We start from the raw sequence: 26,154 nt of genomic DNA on the forward strand, positions 1-26,154 counted from the left end.
ACCACGAGGCTGCTTTAGTTCCAGTTGTCACAGGATTTTGGATTTTTGTGATTCTTTTGTCAGCCAGGCAGTAGTGCTCATATGTATTTGAAAAAGGCATATGCTTTAAATCTTTTAAAGGATCATTTATAGGTAGGCGGCAAGGGAAAGGAGTTATTGTTTGAATAGAATAGAGTTAGTAGAAAGGATCAGTGCTCTAGCATAAAGGTGGGTGTCTGGAACTCCACACATTTCACTGTGTGAGGAATTTGTTTTAAAGGGATTATTGAAGGAGCTGGTTTAAAACTCTTATGGCTTGCTTAGCACGACAGATTAAAATAAATGAAAGGGTGTGTCTCTATAGTTACTCATTAAATTATTTACATTCTTCTAAGTCGTGAATAAGGGTCAGAGGCCTTCTTCAATAAAAGTTCTCCTTAGAATGGAAATCCTGTGATTGCAAGTTGGATGATTGAAGTTTAATGACAAGATGACAGATGTTTGAAGTGTGTGCATTTAGAAATTCCAAAAGCATTTTCAATCTTTTTTTTTTTTTATAGTTTTTCTACTCTGGATCTTCTAAACAGATCTTAAAACTTAAAAACAATGACTATAAGTGGCAGAGAGGATTCTTGTTTGCTTAAAACCTGCATATACTGGTTTTGTTTTTCACCAGCAAAGTCTTGATAGAACATTAATTTACAATTGTCAATCCGTAAAAGTGTAGGGCATTTGATAGGAGGATGGTGGGAGGAACCTACTTTTAAAGTATGAGCACTTTGAATATTTAAATTTTGTTACTACATTTATGTGTGTGTGTGTGTGTGTGTGTGTGTGAACATGGACACATGTACATCTCCATGTATGTAGGCATGTGGGTGTGCGTTCATTTGCACCTATATGTGTATAGGTGGTGCGTGTGTGTGCATATGTGTGTAGTTCAGAGGACAACCTAACTTTCAAAAGTCAGTTCTCTCCTTCCTACATGTGGGTTCTAGGGACTGAACTGAGGTCTTCAGGTGCGTCTACCAGCTGAGCTCTCTTGCCTGTCCTTACCTTGACTCTTTTCTAGAAAGATCTTCATCTCCATTTGGGGTTTGTTGTTGTTGTTACTTAATTACAAATGTTAAAGAAAATCCCTAAAGATGCACACAACTGTGACAAACATAGAAGACTTATGATTAGTTAGCCAGATTTGAACTACTTGATATTTACTTTCTCCAAATGAAAATAAAAAACTAGCTAGCTGGGGGGAACCAATTGCTTATGATGTGTATGCTCTTTGGAATGAGTCTTTTTAGCAGGGAGTGCTTGTTTTAGGTTATGTAAAGAAAGTCTTTGATCTTTCTAAGTCACTCTGTTACACTCTGTTCCCTAGACAGTAACACTCATGACAGCTGGACTTCATGCCTCATTGTTCTAGGTCAGAAACCTTCACAATGCTTGTAGATCATATTTTTCCTATACTTTGCCTTTGAGGTTAAATTCCTAACTCATATTAGTTCCACTTAGAATTTTCCCATGGAAGCTGAACCTACTTCAACAGTATATATCCTCTGTGAGATTCTGTTCAGAGTGAAGGCTGACAGGAAATACTCTTTTCATGTGACACAGGGATTTCCGGTCATTACCTGCTCCTTTGCAGGATGCAGGGAACACTACAGTTCTGTTTGGAATGAGGGGCTAATAGTTAGTTTGTAGATTCTCCTTCTTTCCAGGAAGTGGGCACGAGGCCTGATTGAGTGTGAGTCGGACCATGTGAATGGAAGATCATAGAGCTGTTTGATGCCTTCAGCAAGCCATAACTCTGTGACTTTTTTTGTGAGAAACTGGAAGACTTGAAAGAGGAAGAGAGGGAAAAGGCAACTGGCAGGCATTGTGGGAATAAAATAGAACTATAGCTAGCATTTTATTTTAACTAAATAGATGTAATGATTGTATGTGTGTATGTGCATGTGTACATGTATGTATACTTGTTTTACCTGAATTGATGCAGTGTTTGTATGTGTTGATGTGTATGTATACATGTATATGTGTATGATGTATATGTATAGTGTAGTATATGTGTATATTTATATGAGGCCATATGTATATAGTTACTTAAGAGACATTCAGCCCTAATATCATACTCAGAAAACAGTGCTTCACAGTTCTCATGTGGAATTCTCTGCTAGTGGCAAGGAGAATGTAAAATCAGTCTTTAAATGTTCTTTGGGGCCACCTTGTCTAAGCAGACCTGAGAGACATTGTGTACCCCCTGCCTAGCCTACTTCTGTTTGTAACCACAAAGATCCCATTAAGGCTGCTGATTCTGATGGGATCTCAGGGGAATTTGATTATTAATGCTTGCCAGACACAAAAGCATTGACATTGTCATGTTATTAGCGTCACTATCCTAAGAGCCCAGGCATCAAGGACGCCAGGAAACCTAATCTTCATAACTGCTAATGAAGGAGATAAAATGTGTAGCAATAGTCATTTCAGTAATGACTGATTTTACTATCTGCTTGGGTTGAAAGCTCGCATAAACAACTGAGAGGAAACGATGGGAAAAACACCAAATAGTGGTTAGCATTGATTTAGTTTGAGAGTTTCAGTTGATACCCTCATTCAGAGACATGAGGGGGGGCAGGATGAATGAGACTGTGGGACTGTGTCCTTTGACCTTGTAGAACATATATTCAATGGGTTAGCAATTGTGATGGAATAGATTTCTGCTTATGCATGAAAATTTCATTAGATGAAAGATTCATGTTTCCCTCATTGCAAACCTAATGGAAGGAGGTTAAAACCTGTTGTATAATTGTTGGTCATAGAGTGTCTTTCAGATGCAGACCAACTTCAGCCATCTGTGTTGTCTATATCAGTGACAATGGGAACTGGGCTCACTGAGACTCTAGGCACAATATGAACATCATCTTCAGGAAACAGCTTGTTCAGCCAACAGTTTGAAAATAGTGTAAAATTAAAAAAAAACTTATTTTTAATGGCTTCTTGATTAAACAAATCTGATTCATGAAGGACATTCTGAATATAGTTAATTTTGATCCAAAACTTATTTCTTGACTAGTTGCTATCATTTACTCTATTTGGCAAGTTCCAGAAATTTTAATAAGTTAGTTTATCTGTATCATAGATATATTTGACCCAAACGATGTGTTGGGTATCAACAGCAATAACAAACCGAAAGAATGGGGCAGCAGGAAGCTTCCCCAGATTCTGTAGGGATGCTATGTTGATGGACTGTCAGGCTGGCTGCTGTGCTTCTACTACTCTGGGGAAGAAATGAGAGCCTCCATACAAGTCATCGCTGCTTATAGATCTAGGACTGGCACTTGTTACCTCATCTGTTTAGGGATGCTTAGCATTGTTTCTTGTTTTAAAATTACTTATTATGGTGCAGGTGATAGAACCCAGCATGCACAGGGATGCATCTCACACTCTACCTGATACCTTGAGGAATATCCTCCATCCTTTCCTAAACCTCTCATCAAAAAAACCAAGCCAAACAAAACAAAACAAAAAACCAACCAAACAAAAAACCCCCCAAAATACAAAGCAAACAAACACATACACACACAAAACAAAACAAGAAAAGGACAAACTTGTTTTTATTTATTACTTTCATGTTTAGGCAGCACTAGTTTTCCACAGAAGCGACTGTGTGGACAATGATTCTGGGTAAGGAGGGTGTATCACCTCTTTCGTTTTGTGTAGAAAATATAGGAGTAAGCCCAAGTCCTGAGAAACTCAGTGATGTGACAGGCATAGGATCCCAGTGTCTGCTGTTCTTACTGTGACAGGGTAGTGACTCTCCATACTGTAATGACCGCACAGTCTGTAAGGTGAGGTGCTCTCACTGATTGGCTGTGAATCTGAGAAAGAGCTTTGAGGCTATAGTTGAAAAAGTTAGTTTTCAAAATCTTAAGTCCTTACAAGTGGAAAATATAACAGGCTATAGAAACACAACAAAGGGCTAAGTGCATGAAGCACATGAGGTACATTTTTGTGTTTCTATAGGTGCCTTAGTTAGGGTTTTTATTGCTGTGGTAAAACACTGTGACCATAAACAACTTTGGTGGGAGGAGTTAGTTTAGTGTAGAAGTTTCAGGTCACATGCCATTGGTGAGAGAACCTAGGGCAGCAACTCAAATAGGACAGAATCCTAGAGGCAGGAGCTGATGCAGAGGCCACGGAGGGGTAGGGCTGACTGTCATGTTCCCCATGGCTTTCCCAGGCTTCCCCAGGACTGTTAATTTTTTAAATATAAATTGAAAACCAATTTCATAATTTTTGATAATATTTCCCCTCCCCAAATTCCTCTAAGAAAACCCCACCTACATACCTACTCAATTTCCTGTTCTACCTCTTACTTACTCTTTAAAAAAATAAACAAGACAAAACAAACAACAAGAAACACACCCAAATCCACAAAAACAGAAACCAAAACATATAAGCAAAAGACCAATAAAACAAAGAAAAAAAATGTCCAAACAATACAAAATGAGACAAAACTCTACAAAAATACTACTGAGTTTGTTTTGTGTTGGCCAAACACTCCTGGGCATGAAGCCTACCCTGATGTGTGTTAATATACTCAGTGAGATTCCATTGGCGAAAACTAATTTTTCCTTTGCCAGCGGATATCCATTGTAGCTTCCTGAGGTCTGGGTGGGATCTTATTATGTTCACTTCTCTCTCAGTACTGGAACCTCATTTAGCTTGAATCTTTGTGGGTGTCCTTTCTCATGCACCCCAGACTACCTGTCCAGGGGTGGTACCAGCCATGGTAGGCTAGGTCCTCTTGTATCAAACATTAAGAAAATGCTACACAGGCTGCCTACAGCCTAATCTTAGGGAGGCATTTTCTCAATTAAGATCCTCTCCTCTCAGAGGACTCTAGCTTGCGTCAAGCTGACAAGAAGCTAGCCAGCACAATAGCGATATGTATTCAATATTCAAAAATATTGATTGCCTGTCCTGTCACCATCAGGTACTCTGCTGCATGCTGATAACACAACAAAGACAAATATCAAGCAGCTTCCAGACTTCATGGGAATTCTAATTTATTAAAGAAAACAAATGTTAAAAGAAATACATAAGTCACCAGCAAGTGACAATTATATATTATAAAAGTATAATGTGTGCTATTAGGAATAAGAAGTACTAGTCAATCCTTAAAAATGATCAGTGTTTTTAACCATTAGGGAAATGTAGGTTAAAGCTGTGTTAGATGCCATCTTACCCCCAGCAGAATAGCTATTATCAAGAAAATAATTGAAGAAGGCTAGTGAGAATGGGAAAAGAGGGACTCTTACACACTGCTGGTGGAAAGCGAACTGTGTCATCACTTGTCAAAATGGAGGTTAAAAAAATACCCTAAGGTAGACCCAGCATATTAGTCAGTTAGACCACTCTTCAATATACACCCAAAGGACTCTAATGTCAGCATACCTCAGAGATACTTGCATGTCCACATTTACTGCTGCATTATTGACAATAGCCAAGAAATGGAGTCAGTCTCTCAACAGCCATCTATTGTTGTGGTTTCTGTCACCATAGGTCACTTTTCCAATGTAGATGCTCTTCAGCAGATATGAATGGATGAAGAAAATGTGGTACACACACACACACACACACGTTGGAATTTATTCACCCATAAAGAAAAGCAAAATCTTGGTATTTGCATGAAAATAGATAGGTCTGGAAATAAATCCAGTTAAAGAAATAAGCCAAAAGGTGGGGTGGGATGGCAGGATCAGGTATAGGAAGAGATGGGAGAGAAGTCTAGAGGGTTAGAACAATGAATAGAAATATGTGGCAGTGTGTGTGTGTGTTAGGTCATGGGGGGGCACTAGAAAGCTCCAGATTTCAGGAAAGTGAGAGGTTCCCAAGACCCAGTGAGGATGACATTTGTTGCGGCCTGCCCGCAGTCCACAACACGAACGGTTCAACTGAGAATGGCAGTTCGCTGAAAAGAGAGGAATCTAGACGGGGCGGAAGAAACAATGGAGCCAAGACAACAAGTTCTGATCAAGGCTCAATTTTACTATTTTCAGACACTCAGTTATAAAGGAAGGGGGAGGGAACCCAACTTCCCGCCAAGTAACTCAGGGTCCAGTAGCAGGACGAACACGTGTGTGCCTCCAGGCAGCAAAGGCAGGTTCCAGCAGTGGGCGTGGCAGGACGAATGAGCCGGTAGCTCCACCCTTGAGCAAGCATGTTCCAGGCTGGGGGAAGGGAGGCCACAGACATTAGCTGAAAAACCCAACAGCAGGCAGATAGATCCTGTAGAGACTACCTCTACTAGATAGGCATGGCTCCCAGTTGAGGGATGGGGCTACCCACCCATCTTAAAAATTTTAACCCAGAATTGTTCCTGTCTAAAGGAAATGCAGGGACAAAAAAAAGGAGCAGAGGCTGAAGGAAAGGCCATCCAGAGACCATCCTACCTTGGGATCCATCCCATTTGCAGACACCAAACCCCGACTTTTGCTGCTGCCAAGAAGGACCTGGCATATCTATCCTATAAAAGACTCTGTCAGCACCTGACTAATACAGATGCAGATACTCACAGCCAATCATCGGACTGAGCCTAGGGACCTTAATGGAAGAGTTAGGGAAGGACTGAAGGAAATGGAGGGGATTGCAACCCCATAGGAAGAACAACAATATCAACTAACTAGATCCTTCAGAGCGCCCAGGGACTAACCACCAACCAGAGTATTCATGGAGGGATTCATGGCTCTAGCTACATATGTAGCAGAGGATGGCCTTATCTGACATTGATGGGAGGGAGACCCTTGATCCTGTGGAGGCTTGAAGCCCCAGAGAATGTTGATGTTAGAGCGGTGAGGCAGGCAGGGAGGGTGGGTGGAAGAGCACCCTCATAGAGGCAAAGGGGAAGGGGAAGGGATGGGAGGGTTTTGGAGGGGAGAACAGGAAGGGAGGCAACATTTTAAATGTAAATAAAGTAACCAATTAAAGAGAGAGAGAGAGAGAAAGAAGCCAGACTCTGAAAGGCTTATATGGAGTTATAGCTCAGTAGTAGAGCATTGAACTACAGAAAAATAAATACCACATGTTTCCTTCAATACATACATAGAACCTAGATTTAAAATTACATATATGCATGTATATATTTATATATGTGTAGGTCATGTAACTAGATCAAGAGAGAGGAGAATGAGATCTTAAGAGTGGTGGGAAATAGGCTAATGAAATACACATGATTTAAGAGAGCAGAAGGGGGCAACCATGTAAGAAAAGAAAGGGAACCAGATGGAGGGGAGAGGGGGCACAGGAAAGAGTAGTAGGAGAGAACAAAGTTTATTTTATAAAAGAGGTGCTTTGAGAGAGTATTTTAGGATGGCTTAATTTAGTTTGGGTTCAGGGGGAAGGAAAGGAATTCTGAAAAAGTGTAAACTAAGAACTATAAAGAGATTAGTGGGTGCTTTGGGGGTGGGATTTGGGGAATCCTGGAGGCAAGAGAGCTTCAGGGTAAGAGCTGAAGGATTCCAGGAGGTGGTGCAGGTGTAAACAGCAAGTAGACAGGAAAGGGCTGGAGCAGACACACCTTTCAGAGTCCTCTGGAGTAGGCCATGATGGTAAGAATGATGGATGTATTAGTCAGGGTTCTCTAGAACAGAAAGAATGAATAGCTGCAAAAAGGATGTATTAGAAAAGTTTACAGGCTGTGAACCAACTAGTGCATTGGTGGCTGCATATCAACAGAAGGTCCAAGAATCCAGTGTTCGGTCCACTGTATGTCTCAGGTGTATATCTGAATATCTCAGCTTGTCTTCAGTATACCCCAGAATCCTGAAGAAGTAGGTTCTAATGCCAGGAAAAGAATGGACTTGCCAGCGAGTATGAGGACAACAGCTTCCTTCCTCCATGCTCTTTCCATAGGCCGCCAACAGGTGTGGTCCAGATTAAAGGTAGACCTTCCCACCTCAAAAATCTAGATTAAAACTGTATCTCCCCACCTCAAAAGCTCTGGATTAAAAATGGTCTTTCCTACTTCGAATGGTTTAATTAAGAAACAATCCCTCAGAGGTGTACTCAGCTGCTTGGGTTTTAATTAGTTCCAAGTTGACAACCAAGAATAGCCATCACTATGGGACATCAGTTTAAATGCTAAGCAGTCTCATCAGGCATGCATCTTGGAAAAGTATTAGTAGTCATTCAGGGGAAGGATGGTTTAGTGGATGCAGGGAGGGCCCTGAAGAGGCTGCTAAGTGGAATGGGTGGGAGTCAAGGTGACTTGATTTCAGCTGATACCTGTGTTGGGACAAAGGGCAATACATTCAAGATGGAAGAATGAGTGAACCTTGGTGGCTAATCATAAATATGGCAGCAGTTGTTGAATGATGACAAGGCTCCTGTGTATTATGATAACAACCCTGTGAACTACAAGGAAATACAATTTCATATCTTTTAGACAAAGTAATAAGCTGTATAAAGCAATGGGATTCTGAGTTGTCATCTCTCTTTCTCTCTAGCCACATTTTTATAGGGATGGCTACTACTACAGTTAACAAATATGAAACGCTGACATTCTGAGTTTTGCTTAGTCTGTCTCAAGAGGGTTGCAAGTACCATAGTTCCATTATTTTCTCCTTATTTTTGAGCCTAATGTATTTTCAAGTGCCACAGATGTTTTTTTTTTTTTTTTTTTTTTTCTCTTGGATAAGATCAACAGTCTAGGTATCTTTATCTGGGAGTTTTGCCTGTTAATTTTTTTTCTTTTCTTAATCTTATCACATTAGTTATCAATTGTATTGTGCCACATTATGGATGCTATTTGAAATTCCTGACTCTTCTTCACTGGGGTCTTGTTGATGTATGAGCCAATGGTCTTGGGATGTGGGTGCCACGCTGATGGAGGAGAGGCCATGCTGATTACTTGAAATGGACTTTATCGTTTTAAATTTTATTTTAGGCTTTTATGTATATGGATATTGTGTGTGTGTGTGTGTGTGTGTGTGTGTACACCACAAGTGTGTCTGGTGACAGCAGAGGTCAGAAGTCAGAGGAGTGTCAGATTCTCTGGAACTGGAGTTACAGATGGTTGTGAGCCACCGTGTGGGTGCAGGGAATCAGACCCAGGCCCTCAGGAAGAGCAGCCAGTGATCTTAAAAAGTGAGTCATTTTACCCTCAGGCTTTATTGTTAAAAGGTAAATATTAATTAAATCCATTAGCCATCCTTAAGATCTTATTATATGGGTTTGAAAATGGGTTTCTGCCCAAGAGCAGCAACAGGCCCTTTAGAAAATTGCTGCTGAGGCTGAGTTCCATATTTCCCCCAGAGCCACCGAGGACCTTGCCGGTTTGTGTTACAACCAGGGTGTATTCATGGAGCATATTTAAGTTTCTTTAGCTATAATAGATACTCAAAAGTACTCAATGGGCTCATGAAATCTGAGTATGTAAGAAGTGCCATCACTCCAATGGCACAAACCTTGAGCAGCTTCACAGTTTGGTTGAACTAAGTCTAATTTCTTTTACATTGTCCTGCTCAGACACACACAAAGACATTTATTTGTTCTGTCAAGGTTAGAAATGGATTTAGATGGGAGTCTTATATGACTTAGAGAGCAATGGGAGATATTCTTACTTTATTACACTTACTTTGGAAAATTAGTTGCAACAGTTTTCATGTTTTAAATGATTTCCATTAGTGAAATAGGCTAAATAGGAATGGGGTGAACTCAGCCCTCCAGGTCAGGAGCTGGTGAGATGACTCAGCAGGTAAAGGGGCTTGCTGGCAAGTCTGACGGCCTGCATTTGATCTCTGGAACTAAGTTCTGGAAGGTAAAACAGACTACTGTAGGTTGTCCTCTGACCTCCACAGTGCCCTGCCCCCTAAAGTGTATAAACAAACAATGGAAAAGAACCTCTAACCTCCAAGCCAGACAAACGCCACTTTGAACCCAACATTTGTCATTTCCTAGGAGAATAGTCTTACTTTTGATATTTTATTTTTATTTAATTTTTTATTGGATATTTTCTTTATTTACATTTCAAATGTTATCCCCTTTCCCAGTTTCGGCCCCCTGTCATGGGAACCCCATTATCCCATCCCCTACTGCTTCTATGAGGGTGTTCCCCCACCCACCTACCTACTCCCACCTCCCTGCCCTCGAATTCTTCACAGGACCATGGGCCTCTCCTCCCATTGATGTCCAGCAAGGCCATCCTCTGCTACATATACAACTGGAGCCATGGGTCCCTCCATGTGTACTCCTTGGTTGGTGGTTTAGTTCCTGGGAGCTCTTGGGGTGGAGATGCTAGCTGGTTGATATGGTTTTTCCTCCTATGGGGTTGCAAACCCCTTAGCTCCTCAGTCCTTTCTCTAACTCCTCCATTGGGGACCCCATGCTCAATCCAATGGTTGGCTGTAAGCCTCCACTTCTATATATGTCAGGCTGTGGCAGAGCCTCTCAGGAGACAGCTATATCAGGTTCCTGTCAGCATGCACTTCCCAGTATCCAAAATAGTGCCTGGGTTTGGTGTCTGTATGTGGGGTGGATCGATCCCCAGGTGGGGCAATCTCTGGATGGTGTTTCCTTCAGTCTCTGCTTTGCACTTTGTCTCCATATTTGCTCCCATGAGTATTTTGTTCCCCTTTATAAGGACTGAAGCATCCATACTTTCGTCTTCCTTCTTCTTGAACTTCATGTGGTCTGTGATTTGTATCTTGGGTATTCTGAGCTTTTGGGCTAATATCCACTTATCAGTGAGTGCATACAATGTCTGCTCTTTTATGATTGGGAGACCTCACTCAGGATGATATTTTCTAGTTCCATCCATTTGCCTAAGAATTTTATGAAGTCATTGTTTTTAATAGCAGACTAATACTCCATTGTGTAAATGCACCACATTTTCTGTATCCATTCCTCTGTTGAAGGATGTCTGGGTTGTTCCCAGCTTCTATTAGTCTATTAGAAATAAGACTACTATGAACATAGTGGAACATGTGTCCTTGTTATATGTGGGAGCATCTTTTGGGTATATGCCCAGGAGTTGTATAGCGGGGTCCTCGGGTAGTACTATGTCCAATTTTCTGAGGAACTGCCAGACTGATTTTCAGAGTGGTGGTACCAGCTTGCAATCCCACCAGCAATGGAAGAGTGTTCCTCTTTCTCTATCACTTGTCTTTTATGAAGGTTTAGAATAGTTTTCAATTCAACAAGAGAGAATCGGAATACCATTTCTGTCCTTTAATCCAGATAATTAATGTCAGAGCAAGGCACAGACCCTTTTTGAGCCTCAGTGTTTTCATCTGTAAAAGGGGAAAGTTGTTTTTTTTATATGTTTTTATTTATGTAAGTTTTCAAGAATATTGTAAATAACAACATGTTAGATAAATACTCTTATCTGAGATATTAACATACCAGAAGTATTATAAGGGTTTAATATATTTTTACCATGTAAACCATCCCAAAATTTAGCATAATGAATGCCTGATATTAAGTGCCTGTTACACATTGCACACTTTCTATGTGCTTTAAAAACATGCATAATATAATTTACTGGATGACTTGTAATATAGGGAGTCGTGATCTCTGATTTATGAATGAGAACATACTGGTACATGTTCATGATTTGCAATAACTGAGGGGTGGATCCAAGGTAACCTTGCTTTACAATGACTGTAAAACATTCTCTCTCCTCTCTTTCTCTCTCTCTCCTCCCTTTCTTTCCTTTCTTTCTGATTCATTTCTCTCATCATCAACTGGTGAATATATATTTTAATTATAGGGAAGTTCTCATTTTGATTTCTATCCACTGTTGTCCTTCCTTTCCCTGCCCCAAAGACAATGGTCAAGGCGGGTCCAAGGTCCCTGCAATGACAGTGTGGCTATGTTGTTTCCACATTACTGCATAACGACTCCCTGATGGCCCTACTATTTGCTGTGTGTGTGTGTGTGTGTGTGTATGTGTATGTTTTGTATGAGTGTGTTTGCCTGTGTGCACTTGTGAGTGTGGGTACACATAATGCATCTGTAGGGTAAAGGGCAACATGAAATGTTCTACCTCCATTGCTTTTTAACCTTACTCTTGGAAACAGGGTCCCTCACCAAACTTGGATTCATCAGTTTGATTAGGCAGACCAGCAAGTAAGTCCTTGGGATCTTCCTGTCTTTCTCTCCTCAGCTCTGGGTTTACAAGCATGTGTTGCTATGCATGGCAATCTGGTGGGTACTGAACTCATGACCTCCTGCTTGAGTGGCAAGCTCTTTACTGACTAAGCCATGTCTCCTGCCCCAGTAGTCCATTTTTACATTTGTGAAGATGCCAACACACTTTGGACAAATGTTTCAGTAAGTATTTCATTTCAATGGCATGAATTTCTACCCACATAACAAATTTGCTTTTGAAAGAAAACACCTGTGGATGCTTCCGAATCCCGTGAAAGATGGATGGCGGCCCATTCTGTAGTTCTTATTTTCACAGCATGCATTATTCATCGTCCAGACCTTCTTAGGCAATTCAAGATGACTTTCTCCATCAGCCTTGATAATGGTCGACTTAATTAGCTTCAAGGCCAGTGTGTCAATAATAAATAACTGACATTTTTGTAGACAAGGGACGCTTTCTGACAGCTGCCTGTGAAGAGACACTCGAATAAATCCAGCATTCCTGACTTTTTCCTTAGATTGTCCTATGAATCATGCTGAATAGTGAGAAGAGGTTTTCCCAAGGTGATTTAGCTTTCAAACTGCTGAACATCCACATGTGGTAGAAGGCAGATTTGTACACGATTTTGAGGTAGGATTTGTTTACCTGGAAACTATACTACTGGAAGCATTTTCTTGTCTTTGAGAATGTAGCTTATTGCATCCTGTACTCCAGGTGCTCATAAGCCTTTACCCTGACACAGGCATGCACACTTCCTACTATATATTTTGATGTTTTTCTATAAGTGGGTGTTCCTTAGATTATAACTCTTCCTGCCCCCTGTAAGAAGCTGTCATTATAAGAAAATGAAGTCAGAAAGGTTTAACTGACAGCCTTTATAGGTTCACAAGCATTTTTGTTTTCTGTATACAGTTGTCTTTGGTGGAGATTTTAAAAATATTTTAGAAAGCACAGAACTCAATCATTTCATAGTTTACTTGTATGGAAACACAATTCTGTTGTTTCTTGCTTAGTAATTTTCTATTTGAAATGATCATAGTTCCCTTAACCTCTGTTACAATTAAAGCAGAATGCTAATTAAAGTTAAGTTTTTTTTTTTTCAAAAGGGACTCCTTGGAAATCCACCAATGGCTTTCCTTTTCTTGTATTTATCAATTGCTACTATGTCTTTTTTAGATTTCTAGATTATTCCCAGTACCTTTAGAGGTAACAAACCTTTCTAGCCCCCTCCAACAAGAATTCATGTGTTTTACACACTTACTCAGATACACACATACATTTCTGTTTTTTAATTTCATATTTCTCATAATGATAAACCACCAATAACAATTTTAAACCAGTATTGAGCCTTTTCAAGACTTTTCAAGACTTCTAATCCGAGGATCTGGATAGAATCTTTGTTTGTTTCTTTGTTTTCGTTTGTTTCCTGATTAATATTAACTGTCAACTTGTGTCAACACAGTACAGCCTAGAAAGACCTAAAAAAGAAGTCTTGAGTAACTGTCTTTATCTCGTTGGTTTATGGGATAGTCTGTGAGGTATTATCTTGACTGATAATTGGTCTAGGAAGCATTAGCCCAGCATAAGCAGGGCCATTCACTGGACAGGTGGTTCTGAGCTTTACAAGGAAGCTAGCTGAGCATGAGCCAGGAAACAGAAATCTGGGGTTTTTGCTTCAGATTCCTACCTCGAGTTCTGGTATGACTTCCTTCCATAATGGGTTATTACCTGGAAGTTTAAAGTTTAAGCCAAATCAATCCTTTTCTCTTTTCTACCCAAGTTGCTTTTAGATAGAGTGTTTTTAAAAAAATCATAGTAACATAATCTCTCTCTCTCTCTCTCTCTCTCATACACACACACACACACACACACACACACACACACACACCCATACCACCAGAAGCCATGCCATCTCACTAGCTATAAAAAAGTATTCCAAGAATTTCATGAATTAATTGTCTTTAATTGCTGAGTAGTACTCCATTGTGTAAATGTACCACATTTTCTGTATCCATTCCTCTGTTGAGGGACATCTGGGTTCTTTCCAGCTTCTGGCTATTATAAATAAGGCTGCTATGAACACAGTGGAGCATGTGTTCTTATTACCAGTTGGAACATCTTCTGGGTATATGCCCAGGAGAGGTATTGCTGGATCCTCCAGTAGTACTATGTCTAATTTTCTGAGGAACCGCCAGACTGACTTCCAGAGTGGTTGTACAAGCTTGCAATCCCACCAGCAATGAAGAAGTGTTCCTCTTTCTCCACATCCTCACCAGCATCTGCTGTCACCTGAATTTTTGATCTTAGCCATTCTGACTGGTGTGAGGTGGAATAGTGAGGTAACCCAATCACATAAGAAGCCACTTGATATGCACTCACTGATAAGTGGATATTAGCCTAGAAACATAGAATACCCAAGATACAATTTGCAAAACACAAGAAAATCAAGAAGAAGGAAGAGCAATGGGTGGATACTTCATTCCTCCTTAGAATAGGGACCAAAATACCCATGAAAGGAGTTACAGAGACAAAGTTTGGAGCTAAGACAAAAGGATGGACTATCCAGAGACTACCCCACCTGGGAATCCATCCCATAATCAGCCACCAAACCCAGACACTATTGCATATACCAGCAAGATTTTGCTGAAGGGACCCTGATATAGCTGTCTCATATGAGGCTATTCCAGTGCCTGGCAAATACAGAAGTGGATGCTCACAGTCATTTATAGGATGGAACACAGGGCCCCCAATGGAGAAGCTAGAGAAAGCACCCAAGGAGCTGAAGGGTTCTGCAGCCCTATAGGTGGAACAACAATATGAACTAATCAGTACCCCCAGAGCTCGTGTCTCTAGCTGCATATATAGCAGAAGATGGCCTAGTCGGCCATCATTGGGAAGAGAGGCCCATTGGTATTGCAAACTTTATATGCCCCAGTACAGGGGAACACCAGGGCCAAGAAGTGGAAGTGGGTGGGTAGGGGAGCAGGGTGGGGGGAGGGTATAGGGAACTTTTGGGATAGCATTTGAAATGTAAATAAAGAAAATGTCTAATAAAAAAAAGAAGAAGAAAAAAAGAAAGTATTCCAAAGAACTAAAACTGTAAGTACAGATTTGTATTGCCCTTGGTGTGCCCTCTCAGTCAGGTGGACATTTACTTAAACACAGCTCCATGGCTTCTCTGTACTTCTATACTGCTATCCTTTGGCTTTAAATTAATTCAGTATGAGCAGTACTCAGTATTGCCACCTAAGTAATGTTCTGTGTCCAGTCACAGGTGCTGTTCCTTCTTCAATGTTCTAGGATATACATTCTAGACATCCTGTCTCCCCTCTATAGTTAGAGATTTGGTCTCTCTTTCATTGCTTTGAGATAATATGATAGTGAATATTAACAAAGATTCAGAACTCATTACTGAAAAGGCACTTTTTTTCTTTTCAATATATCCAGCCTGAGCTACTACGCTCTTTCACCCATCTGGTATGTTCTTGAATTTTAGAGAAGAAAGGAACTGATAGTGTAAGGGAATTCCACTTTATAAATGATAAATGACAGAATCAAGACTATTTGCTTTAAACATTTTCATTAGTACCTTCATCCACCTGCCCATCTACCCATCCATCCATTCACTCAGCAACCCACCACCTATCTATTCATCCATCTACCCATCTATCTATCTATCTATCTATCTATCTATCTATCTATCTATCTATCTATCTATCTACCCATCCATCCAATTCGACCATTCACCCGTTTATCTATGTATCCATCCATCCATCCATCAATCATGTTCAGAACTCCTTCCTGCTTCATGTGGGTTCTGAAGCTGTAACCTATAAAAATACTTCCCAAACTCATGAAGTACTAAACCGTCAGAAGAATATAGACAAATAAATACAACTTTATAACATAAAGTCATATTCTAAGTGCTCTGAGACCACGTCTGGGATTGTAGATGAAGACTTAGCGGATGAAGAAAAGATGTTAGAGTTTCAATGCAAAATTGAGGCAGGCTAGATGTGAAGACATCATGGGGAAAACAAAAGTCAGGGAAGAATCAAGGTAATTTGTGGAAATACTCAGAGTATCCGTGTGACCGGCATATAGGATCTCACAGTGAGGGACGATAGGGAATGGCTGAGTCCTCACTCTGTGGCAGTTTGGGGTCATTCTATGCTCAGGTGGACATTCTGTTAGAATGAAAAGTAAAGCTGTATGCATTGTAAGGACAGGAGTAAGTGACTAAAGCCATTGATTTCTCCAAGAGGCCTTCCAGTTCTCAAACGCCCCAAAGCACTATTACTTAGGCAAAATACTTTCTGGGTCAAATGTAAAAGAAATGAAGTCATCTCAGCAGCAAAGGTAACCCAAAATGGTGGGTTGTTAAATTGGGTGGAGCAAATGCTGACAGGAAAATGTATTATATGGGAAATTTGTGGAATAACACCATTGAAGAGCTTCATCACAAAGCTTTGAGTAGGTTTTTATTTCCCAATGTTAACAAAATTATTGTGTAAGTAATTTTTACTGAGCACTGTTCCGTGCATGATTCTAGTGAGACTTGTGAATTTATTGACTAGTGATTTGCTTACAGTGTTTTTCAATACATGTCTAGGCACAGAGATAGACAGAACAAAACCGATGGCCTTCGTTCTCTGTGGAGCCTCCATTCTAGGGTTGGAGAGGCAGTAATGCCAAATGAAGGCCAACCTGTGAGGGACAGAGGGGTTGATGGAAGCTGGGAAAGACAAGAGACTGAGTGATGTGAGTGGGTGACCTGAGAGAAGAGGATTATGGGATGGTTCCCAAAATGAAGGCTGATGGGAGATTGTTTAGAAGGAACAGAAGGAGAGGGGGTTGAAGAGAGAGATTCACAGTCATGAGGTCCTATGACCCAAGAGGTGATTCCCCACAGCAAAGTGACATACTGGCTTTGAAATAACTGAATTCAAGATTTTGGTGGCACATTAATGTGTAGCAATATAGATATTTGCTCACATCAGTTTTTTGTTGTTGTTGTTGTTGTTTTTTTTTTTAATCGACCTTTAGTATGGGGTTTGGCCTTCTGAGGAAGATAACAAAACCACAGATGTCTTAGCCAGGCTCAGTTTTGCAGTTAGCCTAGACCTTTCTGTGTTCCGTTATTTTATTAGATGACTCAGAACTACCAAAGCTTGCAGGACACTGACTTGAATCTGTGAGAAGAGTAAGGAAAGAGCGAGCTAAGGACTAGAGGTATGTATTTTGGGTTTATAAAAGTTTAAAATTAAAACAGAGTTGAAGCTGGGGTGTAGTTTGTCAGCCATGTTTCCTGGACTGCAGAGGCCCTGGCTTTGGTCCCCAGTACCATATAGACAAGCTGCAGTGGTACATGTCTATAATCCTAGCACTCAGGATATACAGGTTTAAAGGACCATAATTTCAAGGTCATCTTTGGCTGTTTTGCAAGTTGAAGATCAGCCCAGGATACATGAAACCATCTCAAACCAACGGACCACACAATAGGCCAACTTACTGGAAGAATAAGAATCTCAAGAAACCAAAACCAACCAAACAAAAGTAGGGCTGGGTCAGCCACCCCAGCAGGCAAGTATAAATGGGAATGAGAAGAAGCAATGGAACACTGAGTGTTTGCAAAGACACTGTTAGAGGAAGATAAGCACTACAAGGCGACACATGAATTATTCAGTTTAAGAGGAGAATGCAGAGAGCCCAGTTCCTCTTTAGCTGAAATGCAAGTTCCTCAAGGACAGAGGCCTCAGGGTTACCTATGCTTGGCATTATGCCCAGTACTTAATAGGTACTTAGTCAGTATTTGTTATTTTGTTTACTGAGCGAATCAATGCACTTACGAGTCACTAACAAGGCATTTTTAAGAGAATATAAGCAGTTGTACTAAAGGCTGAGATCAAGAGGGTTAAAGCTTCAGGAATGGAGTGATTCTGGGGGGGGGGATGTTGCTATCATAGAAACAACTAGTAACACTGGGATAGCAATGGGATACCTATATCTATGCATATATGTAAATCTGCCTAGGCTTGTATTTGCATATGACTGTAAAAATATAGGCATATTCTCTTTGATCATTACAGTGCCGTGCTGTTTTATGGATGCCAAGGAGCAACTTCTTTCAGACTATGAATCTTATGGAATGTTTTAGAAGACATATAAGTTGCAGAGGGCTAACTTAAGGAGATAGGGACACAGACAAAGGCAGAAGATACCAAGGAAGCTGGGTGATCCATTTTGCCATGCACACATTTTCAGTGATTTCTCCCCAAGAATAGACACTATTTCTAGAGATTGCATAAAACTGTAAAACTCTATTTTTAAGATTTGTTGGAAGCTTTTAAATTCCAGACACATATTTCCTTTGAGAGGATAAACCTTTGTGTCTCACAACAGAGATGCCTGATCGTTAGCTCTCTGGGGTCTGCATGCTTGTGCACGGAATCTCCAGTTTTTCTTGCATTTTGAAGTGTCATGCCTAACTGGCTCTTCCCGTGGGTTCCTTTACTTTTCTCACATTGTTAAGGCGGTCAGTGGGGAGCGGACTTCTTTCAGTCCACGTGAGTAGAATCCATTATTGTGAATGGAAGTTGTGCATGAGTGTGAGGAGGTGTACAACCCACATTTAGATTTACAAGGTTGTTCTTATTTAGCCATCATTGGAGTTCAGTATCATCTTCCTCTGTCCTCCAAATGCTGCTTGACATTGATTACAGGTATCTGGTGACGAGCCTGCACTTGTGACTTTAACAGGTATAAGCATGTCTTTCCTCTGTTTCAGCTGAGAAGTGTTGAAAGTGAAATGGTCCCAGCCATTAAGAGACCACCCTGTCAAACACGCTTGCTCTGTTCCCTGCAAAGACCTCCTCCATAGACCTTGGTGCGAGAACCAGCATGCAGCCTGGTTTTACTTACTGCCAACGGTGCTCCCGTACTGCACATGTTTTCTTTATGTATATATTAATAAAGTTTTGCCTGTTATAAAAAAGAGACCTCCAGTTAAATTTCTCATCGTGCTTGTTCTATATTTCACATAAGTTCAGAGTTCAGGAGGAACCAAACAAGTGGACTCTGCAGACACGAGGTATTTGATCATGGTGTTGACCATGGCATCTCAGGATGTCCAGAACTTCTTCCAGCCTTTGTCTTCCTGGCTCTCCCGAGTTTATGAAGCTCTCCAGCAAGCCGGGGATGCATTATCTGCTTCATTGGTCCTTCTTAGCAAACACGATTCGGCATTGAGCGATAAGCCAGAGCAGGACTTAGATGCTACCCAGATTCAGGAAACCTACTTGGAAGATGAAGAACAGGATGACGATGGGAGTCCAGAGGAGGCAAGCTCCCTGTTTCTTGAAGAGGACCATTTCTCATGCTCTAATAGTGATCTGCAGGACTCCGTTCAAACGGCAAGCCCCACGCTTGGTCAGCAAGCCAAAGACTCAAGCTCTGTAATACCCCCGTGGCCCAGTAAGATCCCGAAGCCCCAGCCTGTGCTTTCTTCGATCGCTGAGGAAGACCATCACTCTAAGAGGCAGAGATGTGGCCGTCAGCATGGCTCTGACACCCAGCTCCCTGGCACTTTAGAAAAGGTTAATGGAACAAAGCAAGGTAAGCTGGTTAGTACCATTGTTTCTGTGCTCTCTAGACAGCTCGTAGAGCTCCACTTTGATTTGTTTTTAAGTATTGATTTTAAGCATTGATTTTACCTTTTCTTTGCTACTTACATATCCCCTCAATCCTGGCTTCTGATTGAGAGATACAATCCACAGGAATATTTTTGTTCTGTGAAGCCTTACAAGATCCATGTTTGGGCTCCATTTTTCAAAATAATAGTTCTGAGCAAGTGAAAAGCTTAAAAATGAATCCGAGGGTTCTGTTTGAGAAGTCCCTGTGCACATGCCATGGTTTTTAAAAATATCTTTAAAAATGTTCTTTCCCCCACCCCCTTCCCTCTAGGTTAGGAATTTCTAGATGTTACTATATTATTCAGCGTGAAATCCTGTGCAAACAGCCATACTTGTTGCAGAATTTGTAGTTGATAACACTCCAAGAATACTTCTCACAGCGTCTGACTGGGATGGAATGTGAGATGCCAGTAGAATGGGAGATCTTTGAAATAGGATGCTTTCATTTGCTTTTACCCTAGAATGCTAAGGACATAGTTAATAAGAGTTGCCCACGACATTAATTTTGTCAGAACTGAACATAGAGCAGGGCTTTAATAAAAGCACCATGGATATAATACAAATGTAATTAACACTGGGAAAGATATGGGCATATGTTTCAGCATAAATTTTCCATGGCTGTAATCTTTTAACATGTAGAGTAGTCCCAGAGAGAGAGGCAAATGGTAGGCTGAGGTGAGGGGGTGGGATGTGTGTGTCATGTGTGTATGCACATAGTTCATATATTAGTAAATTATTCATACCCAGACATAGTCATTAATTCCATTCTTGTTGGAGGAAGCCAACATTTCTAGGATACCATATTGTCTCTCTATTTTCAATGAGTCTTCCTAGTGTTGCCTTTTAGGTAAAGGTCTTACCAGACACATGGGATCTTGGTGGATAAGGAAACAATATATCTTTTTCTTTTTTTACAGCAACCTTTTCTCTCTCTGCATGAGCACGTGTGAGTGTGGATTATTATGTGCATATGTGCTTGTGCATGCGAAGAAGTCCAGACACTGAATGCCTTCCTCAATAGCTCTCCACGCTCTTTGAAACAGGCTCTCTCAAAAGGATGGACCATCTAGAGACTGCCATATCCAGGGATCCATCCCATAACTAGCCTCCAAACGGTGACACCATTGCATACACTAGCAAGCGTTTGCTGAAAGGACCCTGATATAGCTGTCTCTTGTGAAACTAGGCCGGGGCCTAGCAAACACATAAGTGGATGTTCACAGTCAGCTATTGGATGGATCACAGGGCCCCCAATGGAGGAGCTAGAGAAAGTATCCAAGGAGCTAAAGAGATCTGCAACCCTGTAGGTGCAACATTATGAACTAACCAGTACCCTGGAGCTCTTGACTCTAGCTGCATATGTATCAAAAGATGGCCTAGTCGGCCATCACTGGAAAGAGAGGCCCATTGGACTTGCAAACTTTATATGCCCCAGTACAGGGGAATGCCAGGGCCAAAAATTGGGAATGGGTGGGTAAGGAAGTGGGGGGGGGAGGGTATGGGGGACTTTTGGGATAGCATTGGAAATGTAATTGAGAAAAATACATAATAAAAGAAATATTAAAAAAAAAAGAAAGTTAAAATAAAAAAGAAAGAAACAGGGTCCCTCACTGAACCTGGAGCTTGTCTATTCAGCTAGACTAGCTCATCAGCAAATCCTGTTACTGTCGGCCCCAATACTAGGGTTAGAAATGCATACCTAACCCAGCTTCTTACACAGGTTCTGGGAATCCAGACTCAGGCCATCATGTTTCCATAGCAAGCAATTTAATGGCTAAGTCCTGTCCCCACCCCATAAAATGCTTTCTTAATTCTTACTGAATGAAATTCTGGAATGAGTTGGTGAAATCAGGCAGGCAAATATCCTTTCTCAAGCAATAACTACAAAGGACCACTGTTTTGAGTCTTTTAAAGTTATTTGTTATATAGTTGGTAGAATTTTAGATTCCAGTTAGAATTTTATTCTGATTTTAGAGAGTTCTTGCCCAATTTGAACTGGGCAGTGATTTTTTTTTTTTCAAGATAGGGGTTCTCTATATAGCCTTGGCTGTCCTAGAACTCACTTTGTAGACCAGGCTGGCCTTGAACTCAGAAATCTGCCTACCTCTGCCTCCCAAGTGCTGAGATTAAAGGCGTGCACCACCACTGCCTGGCTTGGTTAATTTTCATAACCACAAAATATGGACTCAAACATTAATTAAGCCAAACCTTTAAGTCAGACGACAGAGGCTATGTTGTAGCTTCCTGTTTGTTCCTGCCGTGGTGAGTGCTACCTTAGCTGTGACAGGGTACGACTCAGCAGAAGGAGAACAAATCTCTCTGAGGTAGAGCTGCTCTTAGTATTGTTGCAAAACATCGCCTACGCTCCACCACTGGGAAGACTCAGAGTTTATGTGTTCTGATCTTAGAATACACTTTTTCTTTATTCCCTATTAGAAACATGACTTACACAAGATGAAATTTACCTTGGCTTATCTACTACTGTTTTGTTACTATTTAGAGTATCTTGTAACCACTGCCGCAAGTAAGGTACAGAACAGTTTCATTATCTCAGAGAATTCCTGGACTTCTTTCTGTAGGCAATCCTCACATCTACATTCACATCTCGGTGAACACGAGTTGATACATTTTCTCTATCTCTATACATGCATGCACATAGTCCATACACATAGTAGATTATTCATATCCAGACAAAGTCATTAATTCTCTTCTTGGTGGAGGGAGCCAACATTTCTACAGTACCATATTGATACCATAGGATACCAAGTAGAGTTTATTGTATGAAAAAATATTTTCATTAAAAGAAAATAGATTTCTCTTACTATTACTGTTACCATTAGTGTTTTTAGAATGTCATCTAAGAGAAAAGATGGAGTTTGTGTTCTTTCAAATGTAGCTTCCGTCACTTACTGTAACATGTTTGAGATTTGCCCATCTTATTGGCCCTTTATGCTGCTGAAATCTTGTCCCATTGGAAGCATGCACTAGTTTGTTAATTGGTTTGTCCAGTGAGGGATAATTCACTTATCTCTAGTTATATTTCCTTCCAAGAATCAAACACATTCACCCCTTTTCTTGTCTGATCACCCTGGATCCTCTCTTTGTGACCAGAGTGCTGAGAGAGCATTGTTAGTCTTCCACTGGGCGGAAAGCTTTCATGACTACTTCACGGCTAAACACAGCTTAAAGAAGTTCTCTGTACCAGTTGGCTGGATGTTTGTCAAAAGAGAATATTGAGGTTGGTTAAACAGGGTGTTTTGTTTGTTTGTTTGTTTGTTTTTCCCCAAACTGAAATGTCCACGAGGGCCTTCTTGTTTGCCATGTTACAGTGGGTCGTGCTGATTGCTTTTTTTGAGATGTTGAACTAGACCAAGGTAGTGTGCGGAAAACCCTTCTTGTCAGGCTGTGTTGCTACTTTCATACATTAATGAATGCGACTGGCTGGTGTTTTGCTGAGGGCTTTTTCATGGGTTGTCATCAGGGATGTGAACCTGTCTTTTGTGGCGCTGTGGCTGAAACCCAGAGCCTTGGACCCAATCAGTTGGCTCTCCTTCCTCCCCCTGTATTCTGTATTACTAAGTATGAGTTGTTGCCGTTAGTTTTGAGTCACCTCTAAATAATTCAACAAATACCTCTTTAAAACCAAGCAGACCAATTGTCATTGCCAGGTGCTTGCAGAAATGAAAGGAAAATTGAAACTATATTCTCTACCCTCTGGGTTTGCAGTTAAAATGAGAAGCAGGCATAGGCACAGAAGTGCATGCAGGTGTGCGAAGACACGGAGTAAATGTGCACAAAGACTTAAGTGTGCTTTGGAGCTGGGTGGCAGGAAAAACAAATCTTAATCCTGCCCGTGGGGGGTCTGAGAAGGGCACGTTTGCTTCCCTGAGAATGGAAATCACAGTGGAGGACACTGAAGGCACAGCAAAAGTTTTCAACAGTGGCGGAAAACATCAGGCTGTGCACACACACAAACAGTGACAACATCAGTGCAGTGACAGCTCACAGCCCAGGGAGGAGGGCTGGAGCACCATGGCATTTCTTGGGGCTGGAGAGAAAGTTCAGCAGTGCACACGGAGAACCATCATGGTCAGACACCCTGAAGATGCTTTTCGTTAATACTGCAGAAGGTGTCTGATCCGTGACATGCTCTCTAGCTAAGGTGTGGGAGCTACTGTGACAGCTTTAAACCAGTACTGTTTTTTTCCTTTTATTGACAATAGATTTTTTTTCATACAATATACTCTACCTATGATCTTGTTTCTCCTACACCTACTGTCTACCCCACCTCCAGATCCACAAACTGGTATCCAAGGAATAATAATAAAATAAGATAAATAAAAAAGAAAATAAATCAGAATATATCAGAAAATGATTAAACAAACCAACAACAACAACAATAACAAAAATAACCAAATTAAAAATACAAGTTATGCATATAGATTCAGAGACACATGCATTTTGAACATTTAGGAATCCCATAGAAACCACAAACTGGAAGCTATAATATTCATGCAAAGGACCTATAAGGTAGAGTAAAACAAAACAAAGGAAACAAAGCAAAACAAAATCCCCTGCCCTGATGTAACATTAAATGAGACAAAGAATGTCTAAAGATGACATTGGTTTTGTTTTGGCCATCTACTGCTGTGTATGGGGCCTGCCTTTAAGAGTAGTTTGTTTTTCCAGTGAAACTCCCCAGGAGAAAACTAATTTTGCATTTGCAAGTGGCGCTCAATTGGAGATAGCTTCTGGGCTGGGGCTGGAGTGCATGTTCCCACTTCTCCTTTCAGCTCCAGGATCCCGTCTACAGGTACAGATCTACGCAGGCCTTGTGCATACTGGCACAGTCTCTGTAAGTTCTTATGGGTACTGGTCTTGTTGGTCTAGAAGGCCTTGATTCCTTGGTGCCTTCCACCTCCTCTAGCTCTTAGAATCTTTCAGCCCCTCTTCTGCAGAGTCCCCTGATCCTGAGGGGAAGGATTTGATGGAGGCATCCCTCTTAGGGTTTATTGTTCTACGGTCTCTTGCTCTTTGCATGCTTGCCTGTGGTTCTGTGCATTTGTTCCCATCAGCTGCAGGAGAAAGGGTCCTTGATGATTGCTTAGCAGAGTACTGATCTATGAATATGGCAGAATGTCATTAGGAGTCACTTTATTGCTCTGTTCCTTTAGTAAAACAGAAGTCTCTAAGGTCCCTAGCCTATCTAGTGTCAGATTCTTAGCTACCCAAGCAGCACTGGGTATGTGTTCCATCTCATGGAATGGGCCTGAACTTGAACAAGATGTTGGTTGGTTACTCCCAAAAGCTTTATGCCACTATTGCACCAGGGCATCTTTTAGTTAGTTTACTCTTTTAGAGATCCAATGGTTTGTAGATGGGTTTGTGTTTACTTTTTTCTTTTGGTACCATATGGAGTACCTTCCAGTACCACGAACATTAGTTTGTAGGGGTGAAGGGTCTATGTAGGTGCCAGTTTGACTTCTTCATGTTCAAGACTTGTAGAGGTGTTTCAACAGGCACCCTTGATATGCCACTGATTTTAGTATCTGTGTGATGCTGAGTTCATAAAATGAATCCAGAAGTGTTTGTCTTCCTTATTGTCCAGAAAATTTGTGTAGATTTATAATTTATTAGTGTCTAATGGTTTTTTCCCCAAGGGTTTTATTTATGTGTTTATGTGTATGTGGGCAAATAGAGAGTGATAGAAGCAGAGAGAAGGAGCGGGGAGAGAGAACACGAGAGAGCAAGCACAAAGTCAGAGAATAACTTGGGGGATTCCGTTCTCTCCTTCTCTGTATGGGTCCCAGGGATAGAACTTAAATTATCATGGTTGGTAGCAAGCACTTTTCCACAATAAGCCATCTCATGGGCCTCTAAGGGTTTTGAGGGTTTGTGTGTGTGTGTGTATTTGTGTGTTTGTGTGTGTGTTGGGAAGGTTTGGAATAAGAATTTAATTAATAGATACTGGATTATATTGATTTTATTTTGAAGTGATTTTTGGCATTTTGTGTTTTTCAAGGATATTTTCATTCATACTATTGAATTTATTTTATGCTATTTCTTTATTACCTAATGTTTTTAGGTTTTAAATGGACATTTAAGGATATTTTTTGTTTTGGTCTGGTTGTGAAGAGAATTGTCTGTCAATATGTATATTTTCTGCAAGAAACTACCTTTTATTTTTATTAATTTTCCCTCTGGTTTTAATTTTATTGGCTTCTATTATGTTTGTTACACACACACACACACACACACACACACACACACACATACATTTTACTTGAATGCAACTTAAGATATAAATTCCCCTCTAAGAAATGCATTATCTACATT

General features: G+C 40.7%; 1 protein-coding gene across 5 annotated transcripts in view; it reads left to right on the forward strand.

Annotated features, from left to right (window-relative positions):
• Syt16 (synaptotagmin 16) overlaps nucleotides 1–26,154 on the forward strand; it is a 284,749-nt gene that overhangs the window by 141,346 nt on the left and 117,249 nt on the right. For 2 of the 5 annotated variants that reach the window (XM_085830462.1, XM_085830463.1), the window contains exon 2: nucleotides 18,915–19,741. The exons of 2 other annotated variants lie outside the window; for them this stretch is intronic. In XM_085830462.1, coding sequence (XP_085686588.1) covers nucleotides 19,228–19,741 — 514 coding nt within the window. In that variant the 5' untranslated portion in view covers nucleotides 18,915–19,227. Of the gene's footprint in view, nucleotides 1–17,277; nucleotides 17,360–18,914; nucleotides 19,742–26,154 lie in introns of all 5 variants that reach the window. One more of the 5 variants, XM_029484285.2, reaches the window with a different exon arrangement.

Source organism: Mus caroli, unplaced genomic scaffold (genome assembly GCF_978045245.1).
Source record: "Mus caroli unplaced genomic scaffold, Mus_caroli_1 scaffold_14, whole genome shotgun sequence".
In the NCBI taxonomy this organism is placed as follows: domain Eukaryota; kingdom Metazoa; phylum Chordata; class Mammalia; order Rodentia; family Muridae; genus Mus; species Mus caroli.